The following is an 11,883-nucleotide window of genomic DNA, read 5'->3' as shown; positions in this document are numbered from 1 at the left end:
GGCACCCGGGGCAGCAGGGGGCGGCGCTGCAGCCCGCCGCGCGATGGGAGCGACCCGAGTTTTTCCTCAGGAGCAACAGTCCTCGGCGCCGCATGCCCGAGGGCGCCTCCCCCACGCACTGTGCCTGTCACGAAGAGGAAAGGGAAGACGACGGGGCTCCTCTGCCCTGCTCCGCGCTGGGGGCATTTCTGTGGCAGACCCATCCGAGAGCTGCGTGCGCCTTGTCACTCGTTTCACACCGAGACAAACGTGCGCTGGGATTTGCAGCCACGTGCCACATCTCTGGGGTGGCCGAATGGTGATCCTGGAGCTCCCTGCGTCCGGGGCTTGAGCCTGAGTCACCCCTGCGGCCGCGCCGAAGCATCCGCTGTACGTCGCCGGGCGCGGCTCCCTCCAGCCCTCCGTCCGCCCCGTGCCGAGAGGAAGAGGCAAGCCCAGGGCTTCGCCCCCCCGCCCCCCGGTGAGTGACTGCAGACCGCGGGCCCTGCGTGGGTTGAGTGACAGCAGCTGGTTTCATAACCTCGCTTCAGCCTCGGGGCTCCCCCTCGCCACACCCAGGGCCTCTGCAGCCAGCCTGAGCGAGCAGAAGAGGAGCGGCAGGGCAGGCTCCTGGGGCCTTGCCGCGCGCTTTGAAGGGAGCTTTGTGCATCAAGAAGCCCCAGAGGAGAAACAGCCGGATCAGGTGCGAAAATGCAGAGACAGATCCGTGTGAAGGGGCAGTGCAGTGGGCCCTGAGCGTGCCTAGGTTTTCTGCTGGCTGGGAGGTGGTCTGTGTGCACTTACAGGACAATTTGCATTAGGGAGGAAATTGCATAGAGGGGTTTTCCTTTTCCTTTAATGGTAAATGTTTTAAAGCTTCCCCTTCATTGTGGTCTGCAGCTTGCCCTCCATGTGCTGTATAGGAAGGTTTGGAGAGGTTGTTCATTTACTCCTTAATTACAGCACATGGCATAGGGGATCTGTATGGTACTTTTTGGCTCTTCTGTTAGTTTAGCGTGTGGCTTTTTGAAGCAGGGTAGTAGCCAGAGGCTCCTGAGATAAGGTCAGGATATGTCCCTTAATTTCTTTTTTAATCTGCTCGAGTTAAAGTTAGGAAACCACATGCTCTCTGTCCCACAGCTTTATCCCAGTCATGTTCTGGGAAAGTTGGGTACTGGGCTGTGGACTGGGAGGTCACTGGAAAACCAGTCCAGACTGGTGGCAACTGACAGCTGCTGACGGTTAATGGCTGCTGGGTGATTTCTCTCTGGTTTCTTGTGGAGAGTTACCAAAAAAAGTGGCATTGCCAGGCTCACCAGAATGGGGTTTCACTGATGGGCAGGATGATGCCCTCTCCCAGTCCTAGAGACTTTCACTTCATCTTCACTGCTGAAGGCACGCTAGGAGGGGAGAGGAGGGCTGAGCTTTGTATTGTTCTGGTTAGTTGGTAGATGAAAAACTTTAGTTTCCACGGCTGCCAATCTAACATCTTCCAACAACTCCTTTCTACAGGACAATGTACACAGGGTAGTTTCCTGCAGGGCAAGTGTGTGCGGTCCTGTTAGGCTTGGGGGTTGCGTATGTCGTTCCCAAGGGTCTAAGCTCCATTTGTTGTCTCCCCCCTCTTGGCCACCGTCCTAAGGCAAAGGAGCAGGTAGTGACAAGCTGAACTCAGAATGAAGCACAGCTGCATCCACTGGTTCCGCAAGGGGCTTCGTCTGCACGATAACCCTGCCTTGTTGGCAGCAATGAAAGACTGCAGTGACCTATATCCTATCTTCATCCTTGACCCCTGGTTCCCAAAGAACATGCAGGTCAGTGTCAACCGCTGGAGGTTTCTGATTGAGTCGCTGAAGGATTTGGACGAGAGCCTGAAGAAACTGAATTCAAGGCAAGTACAATTTGAGCAGGTCTCAATGCAGGCAAACTGTCCTCAGGCTGGTACAGGAGGGAAACATGGAAATACCTTAGGCTTGATTTTTGCAGGCCTCTCCTGCAGGACTCTCAGCACATTCAGAGAGTTACTGTGGAGATGCAGGTCCCAGCTTGCAATACTCCCTCTCACTTGGGAGTGCTCTCGTCAGCCCTGGGGGCAATATGGGTCCCAGCATGCAGTTCCCTCTCCTGACTTGGGCCAAGCCTGGGTTTCTGTGCTGATCCTTTCCCCAGCCCCTGGCTGACTGCGGATGCTGACCATGTCTCTACAGGCTGTTTGTGGTACGCGGCCATCCTGCAGAAGTGTTCCCAGGCCTTTTTAAAGCATGGAAGGTAACACGGCTGACATTTGAGGTAGATACAGAGCCCTACTCTAAGCTGCGTGATGCAGAGGTAGTGAGGCTGGCAGCTGCACATGGTGTCCAGGTTATCCAGAAAGTGTCCCACACCTTGTACGACACTGACAGGTTGGTACCAGGGGTGGGGACCCTGCCAGGCTCATTCACTTATGCACATTCAAGTTGCTTGAGCCACAACAAGATGAAGGTGCGGGTGCTCTTTGTCCTGTAGTCTGGTAATAGAAAACCCTTTGTTTTCCCCAGGATAATAGCTGAGAACAATGGTAAAGTGCCTCTGACCTATAGACAGCTGCAAGCTGTGCTGGCTGGGCTGGGATCCCCAAAGCAGCCCATGCTAGCTCCCACTCTGGAGACCCTGAAGGGTGAGTATGGGGCAAATTCTTCTGTTAATGTGATAGTTTTCTGCTAGAGATTCCAGTACTGGGTCTGCAGACTTCTGGGATTATTAAATTCCCCCAAATCCTCCTTGTGTGCCAAGCAGACAAGGAGTCATTTTCCTTTCCTTTCCTAGCTCCTGGTGTTGTGAGGCTGGCTTCCACCCCAGAGGTGGCTGCATTTTTGGTGCTTGTGTTAGGAATTTAGTTCTGTAAGGCATTTTTGAGATTCTTTATAGTTGAAGGGGCTAGAGAAATGTACAGTATATTTCAGAACGGCAGCACTGAGTGCATGTTTCCCTAGACTGCTGTACTCCTGCCAGAGACAACCATGATCCAAAGTATGAGATCCCTACACTGGAGGAGCTGGGACAGGACCCAAAGGAAGCAGGTCCTCGTCTCTACCCAGGGGGGGAATCCGAGGCACTTTCCAGGCTGGATTTTCACATGAAGAGGATGGTAGGTACCCAGCATTAATCCTGTCTCTCCCTCTGCCTCCTCCAGTGAAGAGCTGACCCTGATTTACTGAGTTATAAAGCAAAAAGTGTCACAGAACATCTCGGGCTTGCACAAAACTTTGCACTTGGGTTACCTGGACTTTGGCAGGAGTAGCACTGAGGGACCGAAACAGTGCCAGTATTTCCCATAAAACTACATTTGAAGGGAAAGTTTATACTTTAATCCCTAGTTTACTCCTGAGGCCTTATGGCTGAGAGCAAGCGAAACTCTGAGCATCTGAACCCCATGCCCCTGGACTTGGGCCTGCAAGTAGCATGCCTGCCAAAGAATTTGGAAACTTCTGAAGACCCAGGTAGGGTGGAGGATTGTTTGCTGGTAGTAGGGCCATGCATGGTACTTGACTGACTCATGGATTTGAAATTGTTTTGGCTGATTTGGCTTAGAACATGAAAAATTCTCTTTTTAAAAAAAAAAAAAAGTTTATGCTTTAATAAATCATCTTTCCTAGGTGCAATAAGTTTTATCAGAAACTCTCAGCCAGCTCCTGGGGAGGAAAAGACATTCAGTCCTGCCCCCTTTTCCTCCGACAAAGAAAGCGCCTGCTTTGCATAGCTCAATTTTAGCTTCCTCTCACCTCCTTGCCTTTCCTTTCTCAGACCTGGGTGTGTAACTTTAAGAAGCCTGACACGGAGCCCAACACCCTCAGTCCAAGCACCACCGTGCTCAGCCCTTACATTAAGTTTGGCTGCTTGTCAGTGCGAACCTTCTGGTGGAAGCTGGCTGAGATCTACAGAGGGGTAAGGCAGTGGCCCACTCAACTTGGTAGTTCTTTTATTAGGTGGTAGCTCCTTGCTGTCTGGTGCAGTAACATTAAATTACTGGATCAGGCAGGTGTGAGGTGGATGTAGTAGTGTTTCTGACCAGTGAATTGTGCTCTGTGGGGACTGCTGGAGCTTCTGAGGCATGGGGCTTTTGGAATAATTTCTACTGCTCTCAATACATTAAATTATCCACTTGCCTTGATCAGAGAGGAGGCTGTCTTTGAGCCAAAGGAGATGGAGCTTGTATGGCAGTAGGACCTACTCAGCAAGACAGTATGTGGGTGAGATGAATAATGCAGCAAGTTATAATTAACTCTGAGCATCAGGGGACCTGGGCTTGCACCCTCAGATTGCAAGAGAGCCTTGTCCTAATATGAATTTGTCCATATTTCCAAGGACTTCACAGTTCGGTGTTACGGGTAACTTCAGGTCGAGAGAGTCCAGGCCTGGAACAGCAGAGTATATCATGGGTCAGGATTAAGGTGCCTTGACTGAGTTGCATGGGGGTATCTCATAACTGGAGTAATAGGAAAGTTGCAAGTCAAGGCTGCAGCGCTTTGGCTACACTGTTTGTGTGCAAGAAGTTTGGAAAACCCCTCCCTGGATTATGCCCAGCTCTAGCCAGTCCTATTAGCTCCGCACTCCCCAGGGGTCTCCCCAGGGGTCTCAGAGAATCCAGTGAATGGGCACAGCAAGGCTCAGAAGCCAATAGCAGTAACCCGAGATCCCTTTCCAGGGCAACCTTCTTTAATGTTCTTGTGTTCGTTCTTGCAGAAGAAACACTCCTCCCCACCAGTTTCTTTGCATGGGCAGCTGCTGTGGCGGGAGTTCTTCTACACAGCAGGGGCTGGGATCCCCAACTTCAACAGGATGGAGGGAAACCCCATCTGTGTGCAGGTGGACTGGGATGACAACCTGGAGTATGTCAAGGCATGGAAGGAGGTACTCAATCTTGCCAGTGTGGGCCAGAAACTAAAATGCTCCAATGACAGCAGCTTGATCTTCACTGTAGTGCCTTTTGGCTAGGTACTCCAAAGGCCCTGCTCCTACTCTAACCAATGGAGAGTTCAGGGCCAAGGCCAAAGGCAATGGAGGTTGTGCTGACTAGATGGACCTGGGAGTCAAGGCCCTGGATTTCTGATGTTTTGCTGGAAGAACTGCAGCAAGCTTCATCAGTTCCTAATATGCATTCACTGAAAGCTGCAGCCACATATTAAAACTGGATGGTTTGTATTAGGCTTTGTGCTCAGAGGCCAAATACATCTGGAGGTGTCTGCAGTTCTCCCAGGAATCAATCTCACCCACAATATCTTGTGCTTGTCTTTAAAGGACAACTGTTTAGTACAAGGACTTATTTTACGCAGTGTGAGTCTGTGTTCTGAAGATGGATACAGTTATAAGAGGAAATCATACTGGTCTGGGAAGCCAGGACTTGGCCCAAGCTTGATCCTTCGATGTCAAAAGCTCAGCACCTGCCATGTCAACTAGCAGAGAGCCCTGTGATTAACAATAGTTATATGGTCTTTATCAGTCTGGGCCTGAGCTCTGGGGGCAGCCTCACATAGCCTGAGTGAGGCACTCCTGGCCTTGCTGGAGCTGCCCTGTAAGTACCTGGCTGGATCAGTCTGCTGCGGGTTAATCTCAAGTTCTGTTTCTTTGGCAGGGCCGGACAGGCTACCCCTTCATTGATGCCATCATGACACAGTTGCGCACTGAAGGCTGGATCCATCACTTGGCCCGGCATGCTGTGGCCTGCTTCCTGACACGAGGAGACCTCTGGGTGTCCTGGGAGGAGGGACAAAAGGTCAGCAGCTTTTGTCTGCTGCTAACTCATGGCACTGTGGTCCCACTGTGAGAGGGGCACTGCGTGGGCTTTGTCAGGGGTTGCTTAACAAAATCGCTAAGGTCATAGGATGCTCTGGCAGCTGCCGGTGATGCTATCTGTGACTGGCTCTGAATGGGAGAGAAGCCAGAGACTGCTGAGAGCTTCAGTGGCTTCTTATCCAGTTAGAAACCAAACCTCTTCAGAGTAGTTGGTGAGGGTTTGAGGCGTTGGCCTGCCTGGACCTCTGCACCCACACAGCAAGCTGGGCATAGGGAATAGTTCCCCACACTGTAGTGCAAGGGAATGGTACTTGCCTGTTCCAGTGGCCCCTACTTTGCCTGCGCTCTGAAGTGGCTGTTCCCTAACTACAGTAATAGGGCACCCATACCTGTGGTATTTTATATCACTCACAGGGCTGTCTTTATTCTTCCAAAGCTGAGACATCTTTTCCCAGTCCCTGGAGTTTCTTGTAGTTTCAGAGAGATGCTAATTTGAAGGCAATTCCTGGCTGCATGCACTGGCCTATCCCAGTACTAGTCAGTAGGAAAGAAATTTCCTGCTTTCACAGAATCCTAGAATTGAAGAGAAGTAGGGCTGGAAGGGGCCTCCAGAGATCCATCTAGCCCAGGGGCCAGCAATGCTTTTGGGTAGAGTGCAAAATACTCACGTTGACTTCTAAGATGCTGGCATGCCAGAGGCAGATGGGGGAGAAGCCATGAGGGGCCTAATCCTTGCTGAAGCAGCCCAGCCCCTTCTCCAAGGCATGAGTGCCTAGCAAAATGCCTTTTCATGCCACGCTCTGGCACTTGTACCCGGGAATGTCTTACCCTGATCTAGTCTAACCCCCTGCCTGAGCCAGGATCATCCCTATCCAAACCATCCTATACAAGCTATCATGTAAATTCTGCACGAGTCTACCCTTAACCCTGATGCAGCACAGACCTAACATCCTAACCTGCCACTGTTAAAGCAGGGAACCACAGCAGCCAGTATCTTGCTTCTATGAAATGTCAATATATGTTCAAGAGATCCCAGGTAGAAAGCCATGTCCTATGCTACAGAGGAAGGCAAAACCCTCCACAGTCCAGACCAATCTGACCATGAGTTAACATTTCTTCCTGCCCCCAAATCTGGTGATCAGTCTGACCCTGAGTGGAGGGGCAAGACCCTCCAGCCAGGAACCTCTGGTTTTGTTCCCAGCAGGAGCATTGGCATGCCCCAGTCAAAGTCCCCTGCTTTGGCTGTAGCCAACACCCAGTGCCTCTGGTGAGGCTTAAAAACACCCTGATGCCCGTAACAGAAAAGCGGGGTGGGGAGTGGGGACAACCAGCAAGGCTCAGAAGTTATGGGAAATACCCATAGAAGAACACAGGCATAGCTATGCTTGGATCATTGCCAACCTTTTCTGGAACCTCCAGTGATGGAGAGTTCACAGCTACCCTAGACGGTCTATTCTGCTGCCTTACTGCTCTAACACTGAAGAAGTTTTCCCAGATCTAAATCTAAACTTACTTTGTTGCAGCTTCCAGCCTATGAGCTGCAGCAAGAGAGAAAAGGTGTTTTCCCTCTTCTTTATGACAGCACTTTAAGTATTTGAAGACTGTGATCATGTCCCCTCTTAAGCACCTTTTTGACAAGCTAATCATACCTAGCTCCTTCAACCTCTCTTCATATGACTTGCCTTCTAAGCCCTTGATCATCTTTGTTGCCTGGCTCTGGACCATCTCTAACTTCTCCATGTGTTTTTTAAAATGTGGAGCCTAGAACTGTACACAGTACTCCAAATGAGGCCTAACCAGTGCCAACTAGAGAGGAGTATCACCTCCCATGTCTTGCACCTAATGCTTCTATGAATGCAGTCGAAAACTGCATTCACATTTTGTGTGGCTACATCACACTGTAGACCCATTGAATCTGTGATCTATAAAGACTCCCAAGTCCTTTTCCATCAAGCTGTCATCCAGCCAGGTGTCCCCCATGTTATATTTGTGTTTTTGATCATTCTTTCCAAGGTATAGCAGTTTGCATTTGTCCACGTTGAACTTCATTCTGCTAGCTCTAGCCTAATCTCCCAGTCTGTTGAGATCCTTCTGAATTGCACTTGCATCATCCCATATGTTCATAATTCTTCCCAGTTTTGTGTTGTCTGCAGACTTGCTCAAGAAGCTTTCTATGGCCACATCCACTGTTCAATCACTAATAAACATGTTGAACAGCACTGAGCCCAGGACAGGCCCCTGTGGCTCTCCACTCGGAATCTCCTGCCATTCTGACATGGACTCATTAATCATTATCCTTGGCTTGTGGCCACTGAGCCCATTATCTATCCACCTTGTAGGATTTTCATCTAGTACACATTTCTAATGGGTTTATCAGAAGGTTGTGAGGAACTTTGTCAAAAGCCTTGCTGAAGTCCAGATACACTGTATCCATTTCCTTCATCCAAGTAGTTACTTTGTCAAAGGAGATCAGGTTTGCTTGATGTAATTTGTTTTTCATAAATCCATGCTGGCTGCTTGTGTTTGGCTTTTCGTCTTCCAGAGGTTTGCAAATGGCCTTCCTTAGGATATACTCCAGTCACTTCCCAGGTATTGAGGTGAGGTTAACTAGTCTGTAGTTCCTCAGATCCCCCTTTTTGCCTTTTTTTTTTTTCAAAAGAGGGGCACTTTGTTGTCCCTTTTCCAGTCCTCTGATACCTGGCCCATCTCCCACAACTTCATGAAGAACATTGCTAAGAGCTCTAAGATCTCCTCTGCCAGTTCTTGCATCCTCCCTGGGATGAAGGAACTGGCAGAGCCTGCTGGCTTGATTTCATTGAGATCTCTCTGACCATCTCTTGTTCCTGTCCTCCCTTTTCTGCCTGCTTACTGCAGGGCATGGACAGCAAGACCAGCCTGGAGGCTGACAGCAGTGACTTCCTAGGGACCTGCTGCCTGAGGGTAACACCTCTCCCCTGCTTTGGTGCCCACAGCCCAACAACTATGGGCCAAGGTGATGTTTAGGCTGGTAACCAGTGGAGCCCAGGGTAAAGGGGAGCGGTGTGCTTTGGGGTGTGGGGGAGGTACAGAGGCTCTTGGCCTCTAGCTCTTCCCCACTCTCTCCGCACTTCCCATTTCAGGTCTTTGAGGAGCTGCTGCTGGATGCTGACTGGTCCCTGAATGCTGGCAACTGGCAATGGCTGTCGGCGAGTGCCTTTTTCCACCAGTTCTTTCGCGTCTACTCACCCGTTGCCTTTGGCAAGAAGACGGACAAGAGTGGAGCGTATATTAAGTAGGTTTAAGCAGAGGCCAGGTCTAAGCCCAGCCTGCCCTGGGGGAGATGTAGGTATCTGCTGCAGCCTGTGAGTTTTTGTTCTGTGGTGTTTGGCTAGAACACCCATTACAAAGAGTTCACAGGACTGTATGGCTTGGAGGACTCTGTCCATCCAAAGGAACTAGTGATGGGAGAGGATGCTTGCTCCTCTCAGCTCTTGGCCCCAGGCTAACTCATCTTGGTGGTGATCACTAGTCACCACCAATCAATAGCTCTTGGGTAGCCTCAGAATTTGGGAATTTTTATCCTTTTTTTAGCTGCTGTGGTCAGATTGCCTCCTGGCTGGCAGCTGAGGGGCTAAAAAATGGGTGGATCAAGGAGACTGTCCACCACCAGGCCTCCTCGTGGAGTCATACAGTATTGAAAGCAGCTGCTGTAGTTGCTGATCCTCCCCTGTGGGTCTACTAGCTCTGTCAGGAGACCACTCTATTCCGTTGTTGTCTTGTTTCTTGTGTGGTTGCTGATTTCTTTTCCCTGGGGCTTGGTCATTGCACAGGAAATACCTCCCCATCCTCAGGAAGTTCCCTGCTGAGTACATCTATGAGCCCTGGAAGGCACCAAGAAGCATGCAAGAGCAGGCAGGCTGCATCATTGGCAGAGACTATCCCAGACCTATCGTGGAACATGAAGCTGTGAGCAAGAGAAACATCATGCGCATGAAGGCAGCGTATGCCCAGCGGTCACACAGCAAATCTGCCCAGGTGGAGAAAGAGGGTACCAAGAAAGGTAATCATGCTCCCACTGAACTATTTCGGAGCCTGCGGTATCTAAGGTTGATGCATGAAATGCAAGGGGATGGGAAGCAGGGCAACTGTGCCTGGGTGGAGCTTTGTAGCCTGGTTGAGACAGTATCAGCCTGTGACAAGGAAGCCCTAAGATTTATTAACCTTGCTTCACTCTGCCCTTGTGGGGGAGGAACACATCAGGTTAGTCACAGCCCTGCACTGGGCCCAGGTTCCCCAGAGATACCTGCCTACCCTGTGAAGTGCTTTGAGACAGGAATGAAAAGCACTCTTAAAAATCAACATGTCATTACATTACTGCATGGCTCTTCCTACCAGCTGAGGGGTGCCAGACCTTTCTGAGCCACTCATGCTCTGAGTCACTCCATCCACAGGGCTTGGTGCACAAGTGCAGTGTCTGTGAGTGGGGAAGGTAGGACACTCCTGCCCTCCTCAGTCAAATCACCTGTCTGCTCTTTCTCACTAGGTGGCAAACGGAAGCTGCCGGCTGGTCCCTCTGTGGTTGAACTGCTGACAAAGAAACCAAAGGCCAAAAGCAGCTGAATCCTTCAGTGCAGGTCAGATCTTAACGCAGTGGCCCTGCTCCATCTGGGCCTGAAGGCAGGAGTGTCAGCTGCCACACGACTCAAACATCATAAGACCCCGTTTATATCCCAGCTGGCTGTGTAACAGGGTCTTTGGGGTTGTTCTGACCCAGACTGCCTAAATTCAAGGGAGCTGCTGTAGTTTTTTAGTACCAGCTGTGCCACTGGCTTGGGAAATATACTAAATTTCTTTCTTCAGCCCTTCAGGGCTGCTTCTCATGCTGCTTCTTGGCCAAACATATGGTTTTTGAAACCCCAGGGAAACACTGGATCAGTCTGAAAAATGAGTGTTATGCAATGGATTTACTGTCCCAGGATGCTGCTGGGGGGAAAAGGGAGGAGGAGTGTGCGACTGTCCCCATTTTATACACAGCAGGCTAAGACATAGGGAATGGTGGGCAGGTTTCCAATGGGAGCTGCTGTGTGCTCCCAGACTTGTCCAGATCACTGTGGCAGATTTGGAAAGTGAGCCCAGCCCTTTAGTGAAGCACCAGGCCCACATACCCTCCTCCCTCCATGCTGATCCATTGTCCCATGAGCCCTGACCCACATTTTTAACACCTGGCTTTTAAAAAATTACTTTTTTCTTCCTTGAAAGTCTCTTTTAGAGGAAGTGACATAGCAAATATACACAGACTCATCTGGTCTGAGACATGCCTCTGGCTCTTGCATTATGAGCCCAAATATACAGCCATCTTTTAGGGAGCAGAGAAGCAATGTTTATTTATGAGCAAATAAAAAGACCTGCATGTTTCTGAAGGCCCCGGCCCCTGCCCCTGCACTGGGAAGTGGCACTGATGGTCAGTCATATCCCTTGTAAGGTCAAGAGGAATCAGACTCTAGGGCTGCCTTGTACTGATCTTGCAGTGATACTTGCTCATTGTCACCCATGTCCCCTAGAACCTGTTCCACTCTGTTCATTCCTTGATTAATTCCATCATTGCCTGGATACATCCTCCCTTGAAAATTTGTATTAAAAACCTGTCACGGGATACCCAAAACTCTAGTGGGTCATATCTGGGGATACTTTCCAGACATGCAAGTATCCCCCAAATTGGGCCAGCTACCATCACGTTTGATCTCCATCAGCAGCTAATGATAAGCCATACTCATTTTTATCATTTTTTGTTTTTACAAAATGTATTCAGTATAAAATGTTTTAGTAGTCTGATCTAATCAATAAATAACCAGTTTGTTTATACTTGGCTCCACAGTAGCCAGGAGGCAGAGGACTTTTCTCGTGAAGGGAAAATGACACCCTGAATCATGCAAAGAACCAAGGAGGCTGGAGGAATTAGAGTTGCTTCAGGTCAGAAACTAGCAATAGGGCCTTTCTGTATATCTGTCTCCAAACTTAACATTCTTTTCCATGTTTTTCTGCCTTGGGCAATAAACCTGTTTGGGATTTTTGTCTTAATTTGGGGATAAGCATAATCTCCAGGTGGTTGCCATCAGCAGATATTCCCTTATGGACACTGCAGACCTACTTTTT

General features: G+C 49.8%; 1 protein-coding gene across 3 annotated transcripts; it reads left to right on the top strand.

Annotated features, from left to right (window-relative positions):
• The first annotated feature begins 412 nt into the window (after positions 1-412).
• Positions 413-11,592, top strand: LOC109317984 (cryptochrome-2-like). 3 transcript variants are annotated; one of them, XM_019546961.1, is made up of 11 exons: positions 508-682; positions 1,634-1,870; positions 2,187-2,381; positions 2,517-2,635; positions 2,952-3,106; positions 3,763-3,903; positions 4,702-4,869; positions 5,591-5,731; positions 8,871-9,022; positions 9,561-9,790; positions 10,274-11,592. In XM_019546961.1, exons 2-11 carry the CDS (start codon positions 1,656-1,658, stop codon positions 10,348-10,350), a joined length of 1,593 nt encoding a protein of 530 aa, XP_019402506.1. In that variant the 5' UTR covers positions 508-682; positions 1,634-1,655; the 3' UTR covers positions 10,351-11,592. The 3 variants fall into 3 exon arrangements, with proteins under 3 accessions (XP_019402507.1, XP_019402506.1, XP_019402505.1); XM_019546960.1 differs by having other exon boundaries at positions 509-682; positions 1,622-1,870; XM_019546962.1 differs by lacking the exon at positions 3,763-3,903 and having other exon boundaries at positions 413-682; positions 1,622-1,870.
• Positions 11,593-11,883: the final 291 nt, after the last annotated feature.

The sequence above is a fragment of the Crocodylus porosus genome, unplaced genomic scaffold (genome assembly GCF_001723895.1).
Source record: "Crocodylus porosus isolate Cpor-Errol unplaced genomic scaffold, CroPor_comp1, whole genome shotgun sequence".
Lineage (NCBI taxonomy): Eukaryota > Metazoa > Chordata > Crocodylia > Crocodylidae > Crocodylus > Crocodylus porosus.
Note: the sequence above shows the minus strand (reverse complement) of the source record. Positions and strands in the feature narration are given on the sequence as shown.

What these genes read in the sequence shown, in the direction of transcription:
- LOC109317984 (XM_019546961.1), top strand. Translation starts at nt 1,656, where the DNA reads ATGAAGCACAGCTGCATCCACTGGTTCCGCAAGGGGCTTCGTCTGCAC. An exon ending in CTGAAGAAACTGAATTCAAG is followed by an intron (nt 1,871 to 2,186) that starts GCAAGTACAATT and finishes ATGTCTCTACAG; the next exon opens with GCTGTTTGTGGTACGCGGCC. An exon ending in GAAAGAGGGTACCAAGAAAG is followed by an intron (nt 9,791 to 10,273) that starts GTAATCATGCTC and finishes CTTTCTCACTAG; the next exon opens with GTGGCAAACGGAAGCTGCCG.